At 31.2% G+C, this 21,752-nt stretch overlaps 8 protein-coding genes across 12 annotated transcripts in view; 5 read left to right on the forward strand and 3 right to left on the reverse strand.

The window, feature by feature from the left end:
• The window catches only part of LOC119612343, a 1,793-nt gene extending 424 nt beyond the window's left edge, over positions 1–1,369 (forward strand). The window contains exons 1-2 of one of the 2 annotated variants that reach the window (XM_037968143.1): positions 1–163; positions 705–1,369. The exon at positions 1–163 is cut by the window's left edge and continues 424 nt beyond it. In XM_037968143.1, the coding sequence (XP_037824071.1) occupies positions 1–163; positions 705–739 (198 nt within the window). In that variant the 3' untranslated portion in view covers positions 740–1,369. The remainder of the gene's footprint in view (positions 164–704) is intronic. The other variant, XM_037968142.1, reaches the window with a different exon arrangement.
• Positions 1,370–1,431: 62 nt separating this feature from the next.
• Positions 1,432–3,241, reverse strand: LOC119612341. The gene is made up of 4 exons (XM_037968141.1): positions 2,699–3,241; positions 2,499–2,635; positions 2,260–2,440; positions 1,432–2,203 (listed from the first exon to the last, which is right to left on the reverse strand). The coding sequence occupies exons 1-4, from the start codon at positions 3,188–3,190 to the stop codon at positions 1,583–1,585; spliced, it is 1,431 nt and encodes a 476-aa protein (XP_037824069.1). The 5' UTR covers positions 3,191–3,241; the 3' UTR covers positions 1,432–1,582.
• A 3,505-nt stretch (positions 3,242–6,746) lies between these two features.
• On the reverse strand, positions 6,747–11,326 carry LOC119612338 (zinc finger protein 391-like). Of its 3 annotated transcripts, none has more exons than XM_037968138.1 (3): positions 10,524–11,326; positions 10,065–10,324; positions 6,747–7,381 (listed from the first exon to the last, which is right to left on the reverse strand). In XM_037968138.1, exons 1-3 carry the CDS (start codon positions 11,201–11,203, stop codon positions 6,891–6,893), a joined length of 1,431 nt encoding a protein of 476 aa, XP_037824066.1. In that variant the 5' UTR covers positions 11,204–11,326; the 3' UTR covers positions 6,747–6,890. The 3 variants fall into 3 exon arrangements, with proteins under 3 accessions (XP_037824066.1, XP_037824064.1, XP_037824065.1); XM_037968136.1 differs by lacking the exon at positions 6,747–7,381 and adding an exon at positions 7,965–8,704 and having other exon boundaries at positions 8,764–10,324; positions 10,524–11,301; XM_037968137.1 differs by lacking the exons at positions 6,747–7,381; positions 10,524–11,326 and adding exons at positions 7,976–8,704; positions 8,764–9,797 and having other exon boundaries at positions 10,065–10,281.
• A 380-nt stretch (positions 11,327–11,706) lies between these two features.
• LOC119612334 (zinc finger protein 271-like) lies at positions 11,707–13,293 on the forward strand. Of its 2 annotated transcripts, none has more exons than XM_037968131.1 (5): positions 11,707–11,940; positions 12,099–12,350; positions 12,414–12,840; positions 12,909–13,057; positions 13,113–13,293. In XM_037968131.1, exons 1-5 carry the CDS (start codon positions 11,803–11,805, stop codon positions 13,116–13,118), a joined length of 972 nt encoding a protein of 323 aa, XP_037824059.1. In that variant the 5' UTR covers positions 11,707–11,802; the 3' UTR covers positions 13,119–13,293. The 2 variants fall into 2 exon arrangements, with proteins under 2 accessions (XP_037824059.1, XP_037824058.1); XM_037968130.1 differs by having other exon boundaries at positions 13,119–13,261.
• Positions 13,178–14,489, forward strand: LOC119612335 (gastrula zinc finger protein XlCGF7.1-like). The gene is made up of 2 exons (XM_037968132.1): positions 13,178–13,758; positions 14,002–14,489. The coding sequence occupies exons 1-2, from the start codon at positions 13,274–13,276 to the stop codon at positions 14,360–14,362; spliced, it is 846 nt and encodes a 281-aa protein (XP_037824060.1). The 5' UTR covers positions 13,178–13,273; the 3' UTR covers positions 14,363–14,489.
• Positions 14,490–14,630: 141 nt separating this feature from the next.
• On the forward strand, positions 14,631–15,488 carry LOC119612337 (39S ribosomal protein L14, mitochondrial). Its single transcript, XM_037968135.1, has one exon. The coding sequence runs from the start codon at positions 14,941–14,943 to the stop codon at positions 15,430–15,432; it is 492 nt and encodes a 163-aa protein (XP_037824063.1). The 5' UTR covers positions 14,631–14,940; the 3' UTR covers positions 15,433–15,488.
• LOC119612336 (probable DNA replication complex GINS protein PSF3) lies at positions 15,451–16,436 on the reverse strand. Its single transcript, XM_037968134.1, has 3 exons — positions 16,142–16,436; positions 15,691–16,085; positions 15,451–15,633 (listed from the first exon to the last, which is right to left on the reverse strand). The coding sequence occupies exons 1-3, from the start codon at positions 16,242–16,244 to the stop codon at positions 15,490–15,492; spliced, it is 642 nt and encodes a 213-aa protein (XP_037824062.1). The 5' UTR covers positions 16,245–16,436; the 3' UTR covers positions 15,451–15,489.
• Positions 16,437–20,035: 3,599 nt separating this feature from the next.
• The window catches only part of LOC119612329 (kinesin-related protein 4-like), a 38,743-nt gene continuing 37,026 nt past the window's right edge, over positions 20,036–21,752 (forward strand). Inside the window, 1 exon segment of the mRNA XM_037968122.1 lies at positions 20,036–20,146. The gene's annotated coding sequence lies outside the window, so the exon portion shown is untranslated.

The following is a 21,752-nucleotide window of genomic DNA, read 5'->3' on the forward strand; positions in this document are numbered from 1 at the left end:
GAAGAACGTTATAAGACCGTTCTTAAGAGAAAGAAAAAAGGTTTACTTGAGCCGGATGTTTTAGAAGCAGAGGAGTGGAATGAAAATCCCTTTAAAATTATTAAAAAACTTGAAATAGAAAGAGCAGCTGAGGAAGAAACAAAACCCTTTAGACAGGTTCACAGTAAGTTATTGTTATTAAGGTTGATTACTTGGAATTGATTGAAAATATGGCTTGTTCTGAAATACTGAAAATAACCTCAAATTTGAGAATGGTTTGAATTCATATTCTATTCTTATTTGATAACTTTATTCTCTAGTTAAAACGTGAAGTTAGATAGATAGATAGATAGATAGATAGATAGATAGATAGATAGATAGATAGATAGACAGATAGATAGATAGATAGATAGATAGATAGATAGATAGATAGATAGATAGATATAGATAGATAGATAGACAGATAGATAGATAGATAGATAGATAGATAGATAGATAGATAGATAGATAGATAGATAGATAGATAGATAGATAGATAGATAGATAGATAGATAGATAGATAGATAGATAGATAGATAGATAGATAGATAGATAGATAGATAGAATAGAATAGAAAGAATAACATAAAGCCATATATATAAAAATTTCAATTAATTGATCTTTATTTTATTAACGTACATTGATCTTTATTTTTTAACGTACATGTGCATAAAATTCTGCTTAAGTTTACACAAACCATTTTAGTGTGGACCAACAGTGAAACGAAGCTGCTTATGACTCTTCATAGGACCTTAATAAAGGAAGTGGGAAAAAGATTTACATTTTTAAAAGACATGTGGCGAGAAATAGCAACACATTTCCCGGCAAGCTACCAAATCAATGTGAACAGCGTTACAAAACTGTTCTAAGAGAAAAAAGAAAGGCATTTTCACAAAGGTCAGAAGAAAAACCAACGATTTTAAAAACAAAGATTATGTTGGAAATAGTATATGGAGAAACAATCGGATAACTAAAAGGCATATAAATAAAATTGTTAATGATACAGAGATGGAGGAGCTTATTACACTAGGAGAGGAAGTTATTAACGAACCAAATGCTGTGGAAATTATTAACGAACCGAAGACTACGGAAGTTATTACGGAGAATATTAGTGAAATGTATACTGAAATACCACGGCTCAGCACTACTAAGGAGCCTTTTAGACAAGAAAGAAAAGATCTTAGTTTACCGGAGATTTTGTGGGAAATAGCGGCAAAAAAGGAAGAAGCTAAGGAAAGGCGGCATAGAGAAAGAATGGAAGCTACTAAACAATTACAAAATATATTACAAAAAATTTTGAATTCAAAAAATATTTCATAGTAATAAAAATAAATACATACATAACTACTTGTTTTTATTAAAATTATAATAAATAATCAAAAAATTATTTTAACCATTAAGGGCAGTTTGTTTAGTTAAAGATTAAACATCAATAATAATCAAATTCATTAATATAAATGTCTATTAACGAATGTTAAACCTCTTTGTTGTTTTTGTTATGTATTGTCATACATATTAACGGAAAATTTCAAAACAATAGATGTTTTACAAAAATGTATTTAAATCAAGTTTTATTATTAAAAATAATATGTTTAAGTTCAAATCTTTTCATTAAACCTAAATCTGAAAGAAACTCATCATTTTTAATACTGCTCAAAGAACTAGCATAAAGTCTATCGGAAACATCGGTACAAATATCCTCATTATATGAATCGTCACGATCAATGCAGATATTGTGGACAATACAACAGCTAAAAATAAATTCGGACAATGTTTCGGCCGTTAGAAAATCTAAATATTTTAACTGTTGAAAACGACTGCGTAATAAACCAAATGCCTTTTTAATTTTAACATGTGTTCGAATTAGTTTTATGTTAAACATTTTCTCAGCCTCATCTAATTTACCATCATTATCGAATGGTATCATTAGATATTCTCTTATGGGACATTTTTCATCACCCAGCAAATGATAGTCGGACGAGCAGAATTCTGGTAAGTCTTTTTCCAAAAAGGTGTCTATTGTTTCGCGGGGTATGCCGGTTTTAGCATATAAAAATTTCGATTTTGCATCACATACTCCACGCAGGTTAACAATATAACCACCACAATCTTTGGCTAATTTTTGTAATTTGAAAGTAAAAAAACTTTCAGCAAAACAACCCAGTACATTGGGAAAACCAGCCACCTGTAAATAAGACTTTTAATATTAGTAATGTTTAGCGACAGCAGGCAACTACTAACCATTTCAAACTCTTTGGCAACGGCTTCTTTCTCTGGGTGGGTATTGGGAAACTTTATAATTTCCGGTCCCAATTCTTCTACTAGAAATTTTACGACTGTCTTAATGGATTTGTATATATGTGATAAGGATTGTTTAAATAATTTTGCAATAGTGCGAAAATTGGTCTTATTGGCAGAAAACCTGAAAAAATAAAAGTTATAATGTGAATTTTTAATATTTCCTTTAATATACACTTTACCATAGATAAGCTAACACATTGGTTTCCACTTTAGATTTTACATTACTTTCTAGATAAGTACTCTTGCAATGCCATAATGAATATTTCTCCATAAGATAAATAGCAGTTCCTCGACTTACATGGAAATTGTGTTTAAACTAAAAATATAAAATATACTACAATTAGCATAGAATTTTTAAAAACAACTACAACCGTCTAACATTTCTTTCTGAGATCATATTCATAACTTTATCTTCAAAGCTTAAAAAACGTCCTTCCTGAAAAGCTGCTTTAACTTCTTTGTCTAAGTTTGATTTTTCTGCTTCCAGCCGTTTTAAAACATGTTCTACAGCATTTTCTTTGTTTTTGGCCAATGATTGCGAATTAACAACTTCAACTGCATCTTCTTTGCAGTTTTCTGCCGTTGCTGTTACTTGAATTATTTCTTTTGTTTCAGCCACTTCATCATCATGAATTTCATTCATTATATTAGTAATTTTCTTAACGTTTGCTACAGTCACATCATTAACTATTGTTTGATTTTTTTCATTTGTCTCCTTTTGCTCCTTTGTATCACTTGAGTGTTCTTTTGGATTTGGCTTATCTAAATCCTTTAGTACAGCAAATATTTCGTCATCTTCGTCGGATGATGATGAGGATTCCATTAAATCTTCTATTAGTTTTTGAGCATATAGAATTGTGATCTGTTCCATTAGAGTAATTTTTTCTTTTAACAATTCAAGAAAACCTCTTAAAGACAAAACAAGTAAGAAATTATAGTTGGGCGAGGCCGACCATATAATACCCTACACCTTTGACAAAAATATAATGTGATTTAGTTGCCATAATAAAGCATTTAAGTTGAATTGTACCTTGCCTTAGATATACATACTTAGGCCGTTTATTGTTGAATAAAATTGTGGACATTTAAGTGAAATTTTGATGGGGACTTTTCATAGGGGCTAGGGTCATATGAGAACTTATTATTATGGAATTCGTGAGGGTCATCAAGTCTTGTATACAACGTGGTTTTTGCAGCTTTTTGTCGAGATATGAGTATATTAAACATAATTATGAACTTAAAAGCCCTATTCGGCGGGTTCAGTTGTATGGGGGCTAGGTGAAATAATGGACGGATGTAAACCATTTTCAACAGGCTTTGTCTACCATAAAATATCATGTACCAAATTTCATTGAATTATCTTCAAAATTGCGACCTGTAGTTTGATTACAAGATTTACATGGACGGACAGACGGACATAGCTAAATCGACTCAGAAAATGATTCTGAGCCAATTGGTATACTTTAAGGTGGGTATAGAACCAATATTATTGTGCGTTACAAACATCAGCACAAACCCAATATACCCTCCCCACTAAAGTGGTGTAGGTTATAAATATAAAACCAATTAATGTCAGCTGTTTTTCAGTGCAAAAAAATTTACTTTTGTGGGCAAACATTTACATTTATGGCAACATTTTTGTAAACATGATTTAAGAGGTAGTTTTTAACTTTTAGCTTAAATTCAAGATTAGTTAATCTCAATGAAAATTTAATTTAGTCTAAAGCAAGGCGAATAGACTATAAGGTGAAGTCATTTCATTTTGCGGGCGAATTCATGAAATTTTTTATATATGTAGTTTGACAGCGTCGGGTTTGAGAGAGAATTTTTTTTATATTGACAACTTCGGGCTAAATTTCCATGGACAAAAAACAATCAGCTGTTGAAATGACTTCACCTTATTAGTTTCGCCATGGTCTAAAGTTTAACCCATGTATATTGGCTAACAAAATAATCAAGAAGTCATAAGATTTAAGGATTAATTTTAATTAAAACGTTACTCTTCACGATAAAAAATGGTTTTTAAATAAGTTAATTTGGTTTGCGTTCGGGTTATTTTTTATTTTTTAATTTTAATTCATGAATTAATGAAAGTTTTTTTTTGATAATTCCGAATTCTGTTATTTCACTTGTCAACAATTAACAGTTGCATTTGTTTGTATTATGTATCAACATTTTGTAAAGTGTGGCAGCTCTATTATACTAAACATATGTTTGTATGTTTTGGTTTCAACATTTTGTTTGGTGAAAAATTCTTAACAAATTTAAGTTTTTTTATTTTCAAAAAAAGCTAAATATTTTCTTATAATTTCAACAAATAAGTTTGAAGTTCATTAGTTCGTTTTATTCGAGGATTTGCTATAACCGAGTTCTTTATGTATGAAAGTAGGTACCAAAATATCCGAATTTCAAATATTCTTCGTAATAACCGGGATCGATTGTAATTAGGTTGTTTGAAAGGAAGATGTATGTATGTGTGGAAATCGAACCCACAACATCCGACTTGTTCAAATTTTTAAGTTGCCGACTTTTAAATTTTTAAAATTTTACACTTGTTCAATATGTAATCCCACGATTTTTACTATTTTAAAGAAATTAAGAAGTATTTAAAAAAATAAAATGGAATATGAAATCGTGGATGCTAGTGAAATTTTCATTGATGAAGGGTAAAATGAAATGGAATATGAAACTGTAGATATCCATATACCTTGCAAGAAAATTCAAAGTATTTATATTAATATAAAAGTACTACCCCGTCATATTCTGTTCTCAACGAAATTGGAATTTATAAAAAAATTTCCCAGAACATTTCCAGTATGGTCGGGCATTGAAACTAAGCAGTTAATGGAACCACATACATATATTAAAGTTTAATAGAGGATGTTGGTCCTGAAAAACGTTTTCTTCCTAAAAAAAGAAATGTGGGCTGAAATTTCTAAATATTTCAAAACTAAAGGACCGAAACAATGTGGACAACGTTACAATACAATGCTCAAGCGAAAAAAGACTCGCCAAAGTTTATATATCCGAAAACTATAGACTGTTCACAAAATACTTTTGAAATCAATAGAACAGAAAAAAGACGAGATACAATTTTAGTAAAGAAAGTGTTGAATATAACGGAGATCTTGCTGCAGATATCGGCACAGAAGGAAGAAGCCAAAGAAAGACGTCGTAGGGAAAAGATGGAAATTATTAAAGATATGCGAAATTTATTACAACAAATTGTGGATAGTAAAACAAATAAATTATAAATAAAGATTATAAAAATATTAAATAAAATGTACCTTTGAAGAATATTAAATAAAATATTTCGAAAATCTATTGAACAATGAATTATTGTATTTAAATTACTTTAAAATCTTTTAGAGACATACATACAAATATATAGTATACTTAAATAGAAAATTAAAACAAATTAAAATTATTCGAGATTAATCGAGTTGTAATACTATGAGAAAGAAAAATGTGAATGCATTATCATTTGCATTGTGTTAGTGAATTATATTAAAATACTTTTTGTAAAAACTTGGAACATTACTTTATAATACAATATGGTTTATAGTCTAACCTATAGTCTGGGCTATAGACTAGTCTGGTCTACAGTCAAGACTATAGATTAGTGTAGTTTACAGTCAAGACTATAGTCTGGATTATAGTATAGTCTTGTTTATAATATGGACTATAGTTTAGTCTATAGTCTGGACTATAGTTTAGTCTATAGTCTGGACTATAGTTTAGTCTATAGTCTGGACTATAGTTTATTCTATAGTCTGGACTATAGTCTATTGTCTGGACTATAGTCTAGTCTATAGTCTGGACTATAGTCTAGTCTAAGTCTGGACTATAGTCTAGTCTATAGTCTGGACTATAGTCTAGTCTATAGTCTGGACTATAGTCTAGTCTATAGTCTGGACTATAGTATAGTCCTATAGTCTGGACTATAGTTTAGTGGACTATAGTTTAGTTTATAGTCTGGACTATAGTATAGACTATAGTCTGGACTAAAGTATAGTCCATAGTCTGGACAATAGTTTAGTCTATAGGGTGGACTATAGTTTAGTATATAGTCTGGACTAAAGTTTAGTCTATAAACTATATACTAGACTATAGTCTATAGTCTGGACTGTAGATTAGTCTATAGTCTAGACTATAGATTAGTCTATAATCTGGACTATAGAGTAGTATATAGTCTGGACTATAGAGTAGTCTATAGTCTGGACTGTAGATTTGTCTATAGTCTAGACTATAGAGTAGTCTATAGTCTGGACTATAGAGTAGTATATAGTCTGGACTATAGAGTACTCTATAGTCTGGATTATAGAGCATTCTATAGTCTGGACTATAGAGTAGTCTATAGTCTGGACTATAGAGTACTCTATAGTCTGGATTATAGAGCATTCTATAGTCTGGACTATAGAGTAGTATATAGTCTGGACTATAGAGTGGTCTGAACTATAGTTTGGACTATAGTCTAAAGTTTGGACTATATACTAGTCTATAGCCTTTCATATTACAAAACAAAATAATGAACCTTTCAAACACATACTACTTCAAAATGTGTAATGTAATTATTTAATCCTTATATGACGACTGGTCTGATTATGCCGGCACAACTGTCGATGTGTTGCAAATTTCTTATCGCATTTATCGCAAGCAAACTGTTTCTCAGCATGAACATCCCGTAAATGCTTTTGTAGATTATCTTTACGTTTGAATGATTTTAAGCATAAATGGCAAGTAAAGGGTCTGTCATCTGTGTGCGTCAACATATGACGTATAAGATTACGTTGCAATTTAAATTCCAACAGACATTCGACACAATGAAACATGTTCGTTTGGGGATTGCGTTGATATTTATTATTGAAGCCTGTATTGGGCTTGACGGCATCAATTTTGGGTATTTTTGTGGCTGGAAATGTATACTGACGATCATAGTCGTCGGAATTCATCATATACTCATCATCATCATCGTCATCTTCGGGTACTATAGTTTCCGGTTCATTTCTGTTGTCGTCTATATCATCATAGCTATAGGCGTCGAATATGTCATTGGGTTCCTCTGCGTTGGGAATAAAGATAAAAATGAAATATAGTTGATTTCAGAGAGCATCAGAAACTATTTGAAAAAAAACTTTTCTTTGATATACATATTATTTTTGTAAATAATTTGGTAAGCGAGAGAAAATGTTTTATAATAGAGTCATTTATGAACCGATTTATTTATTTTATTTATGGGTTTTTGTAATGTAGTCAGCACTGTAGTCTAGTGTATAGTTTGCACATAGTCTAGTGTATAGTTTGGCCAAAGTCTAGTCTATAATATAGTCTGGACTATAGTATAGTCTATAGTTTGGACTATAGTATAGTCTATAGTCTGTACTATAATGTAGTCTAGACTATAAAGTAGTTCCTTATAGTATTGTCTAGAGTCTGAATGTTAGTATAGTCTATAGTCTGTACGCCTTCCATTTAAATTTTGTTGTCAATTATTGAAATAAGAATCCATTTTCAACGCTTTCGTAACAGAAACACTTTTCGCGAAAAAATGCCAATTGACATTTAGACAAATTTTTAGAGTTCTAGAGTTCATATAACATTTCCACTTTAAGAATATTAAAAAAACACGTTTTATGTTTTATTTTAAATAGTTTACAATTATTTAGTTGTATATTTTTTCTTTTATTGATTAAATAATTGCTGTAAATATAAAATCATAATATACTAAAATCCTAAGGATTATTTTCGAATAATTATTATAAAAAAAAAACAATAATTAAATTAACATTACATTTGTTGCGTTGAAGGATGTGCTAATGGAAGAGGTGGCAATGACGATGACGACGTTGCACTTGTAGATGAAATATCAATGGGGGGAGATGTTGGTGCGCTGCCAACTGTTGGTGGGATGAAATGATGACCTAAATACAAAGGCGGTGGCGTTACAGTACTATCTATATGAGGAGAAGACAACGACGCATGCGACTGTTCTAGTTGTGCAGGGGCTAATTGTTGTGTGGCGGGTGTTGGTACTACAGCCGCTGGTGTTTGATCAAGTTGCTCTCCTCCCTCTATAGGTTGTTCTGTTTTACGTAAACGCCCCGTAAATGAGGTTACAATAATACCATGTACAGTTCTTAAATGAGCATTTAAACCATAACGTTGCAAAAAGGCTGCACTGCACATATCACAACGAAAACGTTCTCCTGTATGACGCCGTATATGAGCTTTCAGGTCATTACTTTGAGCAAACGCCTGAGGACATTGATTACATTTATAGGGTTTTTCACCGGTATGGGTGCGCATGTGTATGGTTAGATTGTAGGGACGATGAAAACCTTTGCCACATAAATTACACAGATTAGGTTTGTGGCCTATATGATATCTAAAAATAGTAGGAGAGTTAAATCTAACAAAAGAAATTTTTAAGGAAATCACACTAACCTTTCATGCATTTTCAAATCGGTGCTCCGAGGAAAACCTTTTTCACAAAAACGACATTTATAAGGCTTTTCTCCGGTATGACGACGCATGTGTATTTTAAGATATTCATTACGCTGAAATGAGTCTCCACAGATATTGCACAGGAAATTACGCGGCTGGGCATGTTTTTTCTTTTGATGCTCCTTCATTTGTTCCTTTTCGGTGAACGTTTCCGAACAATGTTTGCAAGCATACAGGCGATCGGTGTGCAACAATTTATGTTTTGCCAAATAGGCCTTGGTGGTAAACTTTTTCTCACACATATCACAATCGAATTGAGGCTTTTGTATGGTGGGGTCTTTATTGTGACGCGTTTCTATGTGCCTTTGCAAATGATCCTTGCGTCCATAAGCACTCGAACACTGATCACATTTATAATTCTTTTCACAATGTATACTCTGTATATGTTTTTGCAAATGATCCGAACGTGAAAATCCTTTGCCACAGAAATTACAAACATGGGGCTTTTCATCACTGTGTGTGAGCATATGGCGTAGAAGATGATTATAGCGGGTAAAGGTGCGATTACATTCCTTACAACGATTATCTTCATTTTTAGAGGAACCATGTCGTCGCCTGGGTTGTTTTGTATTGGCCTTAAGTTTAGTTTTAAGCTTGTCCTGTGAACTAGTAGCTAATTCTGGTTTTTCATTACCCTGATCCTGTTTAACAGAAGTCACTAAGTCGTTTTTAGGCGGCTTTTTTGTGGGTTCGAAATTGTCATCCTGATCATCATCATCACTGCTATGTTGGTAGTCTTCATCTGTATCTTCGTCACTTGTATTATTACTATGTTGCTCTTGAAAAGATGTATTGAGATTATCTAAATCCTCTTCTTCCTCCTCCTCCTCTTCAGCATTTTCTTTTATTTCCATATTATCCTCTGCTAATTCTGGCTTTAATGCAGTTTCAAATGAACTATTGGTGCTCTTTGATAGTTTTTTCATGTTTAGTAACGCTGGTGGAAATATTGTCAGTGTAATCGGGATTTTCAACTGTAATTAAGGAATATTTTAGAAAAATAATGAACTTTAATTGAGATTTATTCAAAATTTATTATACGAACCAATAAATTTTTTCTTCATTTGCTTTTTTATATTTTGTAAGCTTTTTTGGTTTTTTGAAATTAGCACTTAATTGTTAACAAAAAAAATTTAAAGTTTCTGTTACGAAAGATGTTCTTTAATACCCCCAATTAGAATTATTAGTTACATGCCTATTAGTTGTTTAGTTTATTTATACTTTAAGGAAGCTTGACTTACCTTTGATGGATATTTCTGGATGGGCTATAGTTTCTACAAATTGCTTAACATCTTCTTCATCCATATCATTGAAATTGTGATGCTCAAGGCCTTCATCTTCACTTGAGAAAGGATTTGTAGCGGCCATGGTTTCATTTGGAGCAGTAGCTTCGTTGTCATCATCCTCTTGATAATCGGGCCAATGACTGCTGTAGTTATTTAAACTAGCAGATAGTTGAGGAGGATTTTCAATTTCCGGTTCATCCAGAGATACTTTGGAACTTTTTATAAAGGATAGAGAAAAGTTTGTTAATATTAGTTTACATGTTTTATCATATAATGTTTCTATTAGAGAATCAATAATTCCACGTATGTCAGTCTCTGTCCATGTAAACTTTGTAGCCAAACCAATAGTTTTCAAATTTGGGAAAACAACTCAACTTTTTTTTCTCAAATAGGTATAATTGTTTTTTTACTTACATATTTAATTTATCATCTTCGATCTTGTGTACCCGTATTAAATGCCTTTTTAAATGGTCCTTGCGTGTAAATTCCCTCGAGCATATATTACACTTAAAATCACAACGTATACCCTCGCTGGGATGCTCTGTAGACAAATGGACCTTCAGTTGACCTAAATGATTAAAGGTCTCACCACAAACACGACATTTTTTGGCATCATTTACATGGATGGTGGCACGATGTTGCCTTAATTCTGATTCAACGAAAAACTTTTTCGGGCAACACTCACACTGAAACACTGTGCTTTTTTCAGTTTGTGTATACTTGTCTGTGGTGAGGGCACTCACCCTCACCGTTGCTGCCGCCGCACTTCTAATACAACCACTACCCTTCTCCTGTTTGGGAATCCATGTTATATCATACAACGCCTTTAGCTGGCAGTAGGCCTCCTCTGTTTGACTTTTAAATTGGTGGGCGTTACGGGCGGCTTCCATACAGCCATTGCATATTTGTGCTGGTAGCTGGTCATTGTGTGTCACTGGATATTTTGTACACTCGGTAATTATCTGAGCTATAGTGGTGGTTCTGTTGCCAAGGAATATTTCTTTAAATATGGGATATAAGTTGCCACCATCCTGCATGCAAATACGGCAAATGTTATTTTTATTATAATTTTGCGAGTTATAAATTATTTCCATATTTTTAAATTAATAATAACTTTTTTTAAATTTAAAACATTTTTTTGTTGTAAAAAACTAAAAATTATTGATTTTGTTTACAAGAGAAAAATAGCTTTATAGACCTGCGCCGGCAAACATTAATGACGGCGTCAGTAGCTGACACTAACAATTTCGGCGGTGGTTGTAAGCCGGCAAAGCTGTGTTTTTCAAATTTTTCTACGATATTAAATAAAAACAACACAAAGTATACCCTGTGACAATGTTGTCAGTCTGGATAAAATAAATTAGTTTTTAAATTGAAATATATTAATTTTATAATGTAAAATTCTATAAATTTAAGGAAAGTGTTCAGCAAATTAAATAAAATATTGCGACGACAAATTTTAATTTTTAGGCGGCTAAGCTAACTTTGTAAATAATGCTTCATCTTTTTTGAGCGACAAAAAATAATCACTGTGAAATGTTAGCAACAACAATTACAAAATAAACACAGCCCTTGTCAAAATGTCAACAAATACTTTGTTTATTTTTTGTTTTTGCCTTATTTTTAAAGAATTTTCGGTATATTGTTGGAAAATCAAATTAAATTTATAAAATATTAAAATAATTTAAGAAAAATGTCTTCAGTGTTAATAGTAGATGTGAAGAAAATATGTCGTGTTTGTTTGGGCAGTGAATTGGAAATGGTATCTTTGTTTCAAACACAGCAAAGTCCTACAATTGCTGAAATGTTAAGTGAACTAATAATTTACAAGGTAATTACTGTAAGGATGTAGGAGACACGGCTATCATTAGAATATGGAAATGGTCAAAATGATTTCCTTAAGCCAACATTGTATTTGGCCTGTATTTTAATTGAATTTTACTTAAAAAAGTTTTTTTTAACTCAAACCTAACAGATTTTACTTTTCAGATTCAACACTTTAATGAATTGCCACATTTGATATGTTCCGAATGTGTAAATTTAGTTGTTAGTGCTTATAAATTAAAAGAAAAATGTGAAAAATCCGAGAGAACTTTATTAGCCTTGCTTGATAATCCACTTAAAGGTATATGTTTAAATAAAAATACCCAAGAAAAAGGAACTCAAACACAAATAGAAGAAAAGCTTTTGTATCCTTGTCAGTATTGTGATGAAAAGTTCATAAATTTAGATGGTCTGGAGGTGAGTCTTTAAATAAACTGTTCTTTTAAATTTAAAATATAGAAAATTTTGTATTTTTTTTAGCTTCATGCTGAAAACATACATACAAATAGTTCAAACACTTGTCGCTGTTGTTCACGTTCCTTTAAAAGCATATCAGACTTAAAAAATCATTTAACTGTATTTCATCCTGAAATAGATTGCAAAAATTATAACGAATGTCATATTTGTAAACGTCAATTTACACGGGCGGCCCATTTAATAAGACATATACAAAGTAAACATAAATTTTTCAAAGTTGAAATTGAATCATTGGATGAACAGGAAGTTTCAGTCATATCTCTAGAAGAGGAAACAAATAACAAAGAGGAAAGTACTAATGAAAGTAGAGACAAATGTGAAACATTAAAATTAGTTAAAGTGGACGATGTTGAACATTTTACAGATGATGAAAATGAAATGCCCTTAAAGTTGTTATTGGAATCTTCAAATACTTCCGAAATAATAGAAGGTAATGGAGATTTTTAAATTATTTTAAGCATCCTGATTTTAAGGTTATAAATATTTTTTAAATTTTAGATGTTTTTAATACATCTTTAGATGAAATTGCTGAAATTTCATTGGATTCACAAAATTCTATTAATACAGAAGAAACAAATGTTGCAAAAAATAATTTACCGCCAGCTAAACGTAACAGAGGTAGACCAAAAATCCATCTAAAACTGAAGGTACATATTTTATTCTAAAATAAAAAAATATATGTATCACAATAAAATATTTAAGTTTTAGCGGTTCCAGGCAATACTTTAGAAGAGGGTGTGTCCTATAACAATTTGTCTAAAAATTCTACCGGTACTATACAAGAAACTAAACGTGGCCCTGGCAGACCATCAAGAAAAGTTGTAAATTGCAAATATTGTTCGGAATACTTTAAAAGTGCTAAAATGTTACATCAACATATTGCAGAAAACCATATTACAACAATGAATTTTTCGTGTAAAATCTGCAATGAAAATTTTTCTTCGAAAAAAGATTTGATTCTTCATTTATCCAATTATCACAAAAAAACTCGTCGTCTAACAAGTTTTATGAGTAAAAAGAAAAATTTGCAAAATTTCTTTTATTGTACGAAATGTGATAAGAATTTTAGCACTAAGAACACTTTACAAAAACACCAGGAGAATCATGATAAAAAACGGTACGTTTGCAAAGAATGTCTACAAGATTTTCCCAATAAGGAAGAGTTAAATGCGCATACTAAGACAGAAGGACATGATAAACCCTTACTGTGTCCAGAATGTGGTTTGCGATGTAAAAGTAGTAATATTTTGACTGTACATTTGAGACGGCATACTGGTGAGAAACCATTTAAGTGTAAATTTTGTAGTAAAGGATTTCCGCGCATGGATGATTTGAAAATACATGAAAAGTAAGTTATAATTTGACAGATCTATTATGATATCTGGAAAGTACATTTTTTAATTATTCTAAAATATAACCCCCAAAAAACATAACATAACCTCAAAAATACTAAAACTAAGAATTTTGTTAAAATTTTTATGTAAAATAATAAATGTAAAAAAAAAAATATCACTACAATCTAACAAAAAAACATACATATTTTAAAATTATTTCAATAATCAAATGAATTGTTTGTTTCTATCCATTACAGATATCACACTGGTGAAAAGTCACACTTTTGTGAGACTTGTGGCAAAGGATTCTTTCGCAAATATAATCTACGTATACATCTACGTGTCCACACTGGCGAGAAGCCTCACAAATGTCCCCACTGCCCGCAGGCCTTTGCCCAAAGTAATGATTTAAAGGCTCATATCCGCCGTCATACGGGTGAACGTTTTCGTTGTGAAGTATGTAATGCAGGATTTTTACAAGGTTATCAAATACGTCAACATAAATTGCAAGAGCATGGCATACACGAAATACCACCAACACAAAGATTGCAAAAATTTATGTCACCCCAAGAACAAGAGGAACAAATAAAACAAAACTTGCAAACGGGTTTGGAATAAGTTGGATTTGAAAATGAAGGTAATTTGTTATTCTGTTGCAATGAAGTAGTAATTGTTAGTTTTTTTCGTTAATTTGGCTAAATGATGACCAAAATCAAAATAAAAAACTCAGCAATACTTCCTCTTTAGGCATACGTAATTTTATTCATAGCGATACTGCATTAGCAATTCAAAAATGTTATTATTTTCAAATTTTTCGCATACCCAAGGAACCATACTTTAAGACATAGGAAGTTTTTTAAGTTTGAAAATAAAAACGAAAAACTCAGCAACACTTCCTCTAAAGACATACGAAATTTTATTGAAATCAAACTAACCGTTATGAAATATTAGCTTTATTTCCTTTTTTCGAAAAGTAAGTAAAACGCACCAATTTGACGGCGTTGATTTTCAAAATTCATCGGCGACTAGTCTTAAACGTCAAAAAAATCATTCGCCTTAGATGTCTGCTTGACACACTCTGTTTTGACATTTAATTTACTAGAACTAAGCACTTGTTATTTAATTGGTTAAAAAAATACGAAAATTATTAAATTTATAAATTAAATCGCTAAACTTACTAAAACAACTACTTCGAAATGTCTTATTTACTGCAAAATATAAAGACATCCAGCGTGGTACAAGCCGTTAAAGCCATACGCTTCAATCAAACACATCAGTCCCAACACTTACATACGACACCGGTGTGCAATGAAATACGCAAATTGGCCCGTTTGCGTGTGGTGGACAACAGTGATATAGGCAAAAGAGCCATGGCCGAAGGGCGTCCACCACGTTGTATACACGTCTATAATAAACGTGGTATTGGTCTAATAGGTGATAAAGTCTTGGTGGCCATTAAGGGCCAGATGAAGAAGGGCATTCTAGTGGGCTTGAAGCAAAAACAAAGGCCTAAGATTCCTAAATTCGACAGCAATAATTTGGTTTTGATCGACGATAATGGCACGCCATTGGGCACTAGAATACATGTACCCGTACCAACTATTTTGAGGACAGTACTTAAGGAGAAAACCCAGGCTAAGGGTGCTGACTACACTAAAGTCTTGGCCATAGCAAGTAGATTTATTTAAAAAAGTTCTTTAAAAAAATTGTGTTTGAATAAAATTTATTGTTAAAACTGAAAAAAGCTACAAAGTTTGACGTTTACGATCTTGTTCGGGTGAATCCTCATTAGCATCGCTGTTTCGCTCACGTTTGCGTTTCTTGGTATGCTCTTGCACCATTTCGGAAACTGCTATATTGTTGGATTTCATTTGCAGCCAATTGGTGAACTAAAATATAAAAAAAATAGATAAATCTAATACTAATTTAAAATACTTAAAACTTACCAATGTGTTGGTTTTCACTCCCGCATCATAGAGTTTGTTTTCTATGTCATCTAAACGATGTTCAGGTTTACCACTTTCCGTCGTATTTTTGGATATATCCAGCAAATGTCTTACTCTTTGACGCATGGTTTCAAATACAATTTTACCCACCACATGATTACGATCGTAGGGTGTTAAATAGCGTCCATACTCATAGAAATACGGATGTAATTTACCCAATTCTATGTGTGTAGTTTCTGCTTCACACACTGCCTTGTGTACATTTTTATAGATATCCGGAACATTGACCGTAAAATAGGGATTATTAACTTTCAATTCCTTAATATACCACAAAGGCAAATTAATATTGCGACCAGGATTAAGATCTTCAGTTTCGGCGCCCGCGTCCAGGAAACCTTAAAATAGAAAAATTATAATTTTTATTGATTTTTAAGGGAATTTCTCCATTTACCCATTTTTAAAAGTTTTGCATTAACTTTACACTCTACTTTTTCTTGTGTAACGAATAAATCTTCAACCGCATAATAATTGGGAAAATAACTTTGAGAATTCATGTTGGGAAGATTATTTTTCTTTTTTAATTTCTTTTAAAACTTAATTAACACAATATAAAAATAAAGGCGCTAAATTATTTCGAACAGCTGTATTTTGTTTTGGTTAAGTGCCAAAGCGAACCTTTAAAAGATGATCTCAGTAATGAATTTAGGCCAAACTTCTTATTTTTTATATTTGGAGTTTGACAGCTTTGGTTGGAAGAACAATTTTTCCATATGGTATTTGACAGTAATAGCATACATACACTGTTCAAGTGAGGCAAACCTTTTATGTATTTACTTGAATGAAAGACATACACTATAAGTAATGCCAAGTTTTTTTGTATCTGTAAAGTTTTTAATTTGGCATCACTTATAATATTAAATTTTACTAACAACTATCTTCTGTATATGTTAGGCAGCCATAACAGTTATGCATAACGGAACTTAAACAAATTCTATTCCGCATTTAAATTAAATTCACGTACAATATTAGAAACAGAACCGATATTGCCACAGATACACATAGCCGATTAGTACTATTTGTTATACCCTGTACATCTATTGTTGGGAGGGTAATATGGTTTTGAGGTGGTTATGCTAGGCATAGAAATATTGGTTCCACCCATACCTTTAAGTATATAGTATATATACTAATATATAGAATCATTTTCTGAATCGATTCAGCGATGTTTGTCTGTCCATTCATATAAACCTTGCAATCAAGCCACAGGTCGCAATTTAACATTTTTTTTATCCAAGAACGGTACCTACTGAAAATTATTATAATGGATACATTAATTTACCTATCCCCCATATAACCTTAATGCCCGCATGGATCAACGAAAAAGTTGACATTGTTGGGATTATTTTAAATTCGATTTATAGAACCCTACTTAGTTAGTTTGTTTGTTAGTTAGTTAGTTAGTTAGTTAGTTAGTCAGTCAGTTAGTTAGTTAGTTAGTTAGTTAGTTAGTTAGTCAGTTAGTTAGTTAGTTAGTTAGTTAGTTAGTTAGTCAGTTAGTTAGTTAGTTAGTTAGTTAGTTAGTTAGTTAGTTAGTTAGTTAGTTAGTTAGTTAGTTAGTTAGTTAGTTAGTAGTTAGTTAGTTAGTTAGTTAGTTAGTTAGTTAGTTAGTTAGTTAGTAGTTAGTTAGTTAGTAGTTAGTTAGTTAGTTAGTTAGTTAGTTAGTTAGTTAGTTAGTTAGTTAGTTAGTTAGTTAGTTAGTTAGTAGTTTAGTTAGTTAGTTAGTTAGTTAGTTAGTTAGTTAGTTAGTTAGTTAGTTAGTTAGTTAGTTAGTTAGTTAGTTAGTTAGTAGTTAGTTAGTTAGTTAGTTAGTTAGTTAGTTAGTTAGTTAGTTAGTTAGTTAGTTAGTTAGTTAGTTAGTTAGTTAGTTAGTTAGTTAGTTAGTAGTTAGTTAGTTAGTTAGTTAGTTAGTTAGTTAGTTAGTTAGTTAGTTAGTTAGTTAGTTAGTTAGTTAGTTAGTTAGTTAGTTAGTTAGTTAGTTAGTTAGTTAGTTAGTTAGTAGTTAGTTAGTTAGTTAGTTAGTTAGTTAGTTAGTTAGTTAGTTAGTTAGTTAGTTAGTAGTTAGTTAGTTAGTTAGTTAGTTAGTTAGTTAGTTAGTTAGTTAGTTAGTTAGTTAGTTAGTAGTTAGTTAGTTAGTTAGTTAGTTAGTTAGTTAGTTAGTTAGTTAGTTAGTTAGTTAGTTAGTTAGTTAGTTAGTTAGTTAGTTAGTTAGTTAGTTAGTTAGTTAGTTAGTTAGTTAGTTAGTTAGTTAGTTAGTTAGTTAGTTAGTTAGTTAGTTAGTTAGTTAGTTAGTTAGTTAGTTAGTTAGTTAGTTAGTTAGTTAGTTAGTTAGTTAGTTAGTTAGTTAGTTAGTTAGTTAGTTAGTTAGTTAGTTAGTTAGTTAGTTAGTTAGTTAGTTAGTTAGTTAGTTAGTTAGTTAGTTAGTTAGTTAGTTAGTTAGTTAGTTAGTAGTTAGTTAGTTAGTTAGTTAGTAGTTAGTTAGTTAGTTAGTTAGTTAGTTAGTTAGTTAGTAGTTAGTTAGTTAGTTAGTTAGTTAGTTAGTTAGTTAGTTAGTTAGTTAGTTAGTTAGTTAGTTAGTTAGTTAGTTAGTTAGTTAGTTAGTTAGTTAGTTAGTTAGTTAGTTAGTTAGTTAGTTAGTTAGTTAGTTAGTTAGTTAGTTAGTTAGTTAGTTAGTTAGTTAGTTAGTTAGTTAGTTAGTTAGTTAGTTAGTTAGTTAGTTAGTTAGTTAGTTAGTTAGTTAGTTAGTTAGTTAGTTAGTTAGTTAGTTAGTTAGTTAGTTAGTTAGTTAGTTAGTTAGTTAGTTAGTTAGTTAGTTAGTTAGTTAGTTAGTTAGTTAGTTAGTTAGTTAGTTAGTTAGTTAGTTAGTTAGTTAGTTAGTTAGTTAGTTAGTTAGTTAGTTAGTTAGTAGTTAGTTAGTTAGTTAGTTAGTTAGTTAGTAGTTAGTTAGTTAGTTAGTTAGTTAGTTAGTTAGTTAGTTAGTTAGTTAGTTAGTTAGTTAGTAGTTAGTTAGTTAGTTAGTTAGTTAGTTAGTTAGTTAGTTAGTTAGTTAGTTAGTTAGTTAGTTAGTTAGTTAGTTAGTAGTTAGTTAGTTAGTAGTTAGTTAGTTAGTTAGTTAGTTAGTTAGTTAGTTAGTTAGTTAGTTAGTTAGTTAGTTAGTTAGTTAGTTAGTTAGTTAGTTAGTTAGTTAGTTAGTTAGTTAGTAGTTAGTTAGTTAGTTAGTTAGTTAGTTAGTTAGTTAGTTAGTTAGTTAGTTAGTTAGTTAGTTAGTTAGTTAGTTAGTTAGTTAGTTAGTTAGTTAGTTAGTTAGTTAGTTAGTTAGTAGTTAGTTAGTTAGTTAGTTAGTTAGTTAGTTAGTTAGTTAGTTAGTTAGTTAGTTAGTTAGTTAGTTAGTTAGTTAGTTAGTTAGTTAGTTAGTTTGAAAGGAGGATGTATATACATCAAATCCGAAGAAATACACCTAGGCCTCTATCGGGCCTGTTGTGCGCTCCTTAACCAGTGCCTCAGGTGGGAATCGGACCCACCACCTTCGGTCTACCAGACTAGAACACTAACCACTAACCTACCGGAGGCCACTAGTTAGTTAGTTAGCTATTTCGTTAATTAGTGCCCATTAAAACCAACTTTTAACGGGGTCTTGGATAAACCTTTTCACATTTAATCCATTTTTTTAAAGGCAAGGGAATTAATTGTCTTGTTTTGCCTTTTTAGAGTTGCCAATTATTACATGCAATAAAATGTTACCATATGTCTAAAACAGGAAAATTTTTGTAAAGCTTTGTAAGTCGACAAAGTTATTTGAAAAACATTTAATTTTGAAAAGGATTCATTGTTAATCCTTTTTGTTTACATTTCAAAGGTTTCACACAAAATATTTTTATTGTAATGAAACACCAAAACAACCCTTAAAAAAAATTTTGGCTCTTTTTTGAAAAGTGGGGGTTGATTTCTAATGTGTAGGTGTTAAATTAAAACTTTGTTTTCTCATTCGTTAATAATACGCATATAACAGTTGCTAAGTTAAAGGCGAAACAGAAACTAAAGAGAAGGAGAAGAGAGAAAAGAAGAAAACAACAAAACAAAAACAAAAATTAGGTAATCATCAGGCATAAACAAAAAACACATGTTTTCGAAAATCTATTCACTTCCGTTAAAGCTTTTTCCTTCTTCTGCAAACAACTGACAACTGCAGAAGTAAAAAAAGCTTTTTCTCTCATAATATTACGAAAATGACAAAAAAATATGTAAATGTCCTGTATAACAAAACAGGCCTTAGACAAATGAAATCAGTACGGTTTTAGCAAAGCTACCAGCTGGTCGGAAATTAATATAAAAAAAAATAAACACAAATATAGCTCTAGTAGTGTATCAAAGTGGAAAAAAATATATAATAAATTAATAAGTGAGAGATAATTAAATTTAAATTAATTTGTTTAAACTAAATAAATTACATTAAACTAAATTTAAACAATAAATAATACAAAACCCCCCTACAATATTCGATACTTTCCTTTAACTTTCCATCAGTGAAAAAAACTATAATATTTTTGGAAAAATCAATAAATTTTTTAAATAATTCCTTAAATACAGTGAAATTCTTTTGAAAATTATTCTTTTAATTTAATTTTAATGCTACAATTTCATTAAGAAATCCAAAAAAATTGTAGAGAAAAATAATTTTCCTAAAATTAAATGTCACATAAAAAAGTTTTCCCAAGAAAAAACAAGAAAAAATCTGTATCCTTTGTAGCCTGTTTTTATAACCCGTAGTTGTGTTATATCCTGGTGTCAATGCGCTGTATATTTTCTAATACTTATTACATACAACAACCATACACACGCACAGAAATATTTTTTACAAATATACACCCGTTGGTTGCACTGTGGGTGGAAGTGAAGAAGTTTTGCTTAGAGAAATTTTAGTTCTAGGTAAACAGACAATTAAGAATAATTTGTCAACGTGTGTTTTTCATTTATTATTTTTCCTGTTTATGTCAATCTCCAATGACAACGAAGGATTTGATTTGCAGGTTTTATTTTTATGATTATTTCGAGGCAGCTTATTTTAAGGGAAATTCTAAAGAAACAGAGGTAGCTGAGCCATAGTCACGAATCTGTGCCTTAATACCACTAAGACACAATGGCTTTATTAAAGCGTAATTATCCAAATCTAACGTTTCTATAATCTGTAAGACTTCTTTGATCAAGAAGGGTAATTTTAAAACATTACGGGGGGTAAACGTTGGAGGTTATTCTCAAAGCCTCCTCAAAGAAATTGACAAAAATCGGGCTTACGCAATCGCATACACGGAATATGCAAGCAACTCTATGAAACTAATCTTAGATATACTATCATGGTCAAGCGGATCATTAGAGCAAATACCTGTTAGAATCCTTTGTTAATATGGTGGTCAATAGGGGCCTGAGAAACATTGGAGCAAAAACCCCAAAAACATTGGAGCAAAAACCCCAAAATCTTCCTGATAGAAGCATTAACAGATGATAAGAGATTAAGATTAAAGGGAATGGAACTGGAACTGGAGGAAGTTAATCTGATGAATGAAAAACCGTTCGAATAAAACGGTGGTTGCGGTGTCTCTAACGAGAGCAAGACGAGATTAGTATAGTGATACGATTCCGGAGTGGATACACAACTATAACAAATTGGTCGAATGGACTCAAATAGATTGAACAGTAGGAGTGAACAGTGAAACCGTCTGAAACACTTTCCTTGTGATTGTCAAGCTTTCTTGGGGTACAAATCCCCTATCCCTTACTACAGAACATCTGTAGTTCAGCAATTACAGTACATTACCCTGGGGGCATGGATTTTAGGCTTTGGTGTTCATTCGAATGGTTAGCATGGCGTCGCATATGATTTCTTGCTCTTCAGGTTATTGCAATGGAACCATTTCCCAATATTACAAATTTTTTAGTCATGAGATCTGTGAAGTCGCCAAACAGTCTATTTCAGGAACTGATTGGAATAATCATAAACTATACTTCAA

This window comes from Lucilia sericata, unplaced genomic scaffold (genome assembly GCF_015586225.1).
Source record: "Lucilia sericata isolate MDLA Ls3-8-SP2 unplaced genomic scaffold, ASM1558622v1 Contig001651F_arrow, whole genome shotgun sequence".
NCBI lineage: Eukaryota > Metazoa > Arthropoda > Insecta > Diptera > Calliphoridae > Lucilia > Lucilia sericata.

Excerpts from the sequence above, each read along its gene's own strand:
- LOC119612338 (XM_037968136.1), bottom strand. The coding sequence starts at position 9,749 with ATGAAAAAACTATCAAAGAGCACCAATAGTTCATTTGAAACTGCATTA. Across the intron at positions 8,705-8,763 it reads GATTTGAAAATGCATGAAAG|ATATCATATAGGCCACAAAC; the intron begins GTTAGTGTGATT and ends TACTATTTTTAG.
- LOC119612336 (XM_037968134.1), bottom strand. The coding sequence starts at position 16,244 with ATGAATTCTCAAAGTTATTTTCCCAATTATTATGCGGTTGAAGATTTA. Across the intron at positions 16,086-16,141 it reads TGCAAAACTTTTAAAAATGG|GTTTCCTGGACGCGGGCGCC; the intron begins GTAAATGGAGAA and ends TTCTATTTTAAG. Across the intron at positions 15,634-15,690 it reads GAGTGAAAACCAACACATTG|TTCACCAATTGGCTGCAAAT; the intron begins GTAAGTTTTAAG and ends TTTATATTTTAG.
- LOC119612335 (XM_037968132.1), top strand. The coding sequence starts at position 13,274 with ATGTTACATCAACATATTGCAGAAAACCATATTACAACAATGAATTTT. Across the intron at positions 13,759-14,001 it reads GATTTGAAAATACATGAAAA|ATATCACACTGGTGAAAAGT; the intron begins GTAAGTTATAAT and ends TATCCATTACAG.
- LOC119612337 (XM_037968135.1), top strand. The coding sequence starts at position 14,941 with ATGTCTTATTTACTGCAAAATATAAAGACATCCAGCGTGGTACAAGCC.
- LOC119612341 (XM_037968141.1), bottom strand. The coding sequence starts at position 3,190 with ATGGAACAGATCACAATTCTATATGCTCAAAAACTAATAGAAGATTTA. Across the intron at positions 2,441-2,498 it reads AATGTGTTAGCTTATCTATG|GTTTTCTGCCAATAAGACCA; the intron begins GTAAAGTGTATA and ends TTATTTTTTCAG. Across the intron at positions 2,204-2,259 it reads TTGCCAAAGAGTTTGAAATG|GTGGCTGGTTTTCCCAATGT; the intron begins GTTAGTAGTTGC and ends TCTTATTTACAG.
- LOC119612334 (XM_037968130.1), top strand. The coding sequence starts at position 11,803 with ATGTCTTCAGTGTTAATAGTAGATGTGAAGAAAATATGTCGTGTTTGT. Across the intron at positions 11,941-12,098 it reads GTGAACTAATAATTTACAAG|ATTCAACACTTTAATGAATT; the intron begins GTAATTACTGTA and ends TTTACTTTTCAG. Across the intron at positions 13,058-13,118 it reads AAATCCATCTAAAACTGAAG|CGGTTCCAGGCAATACTTTA; the intron begins GTACATATTTTA and ends TTTAAGTTTTAG.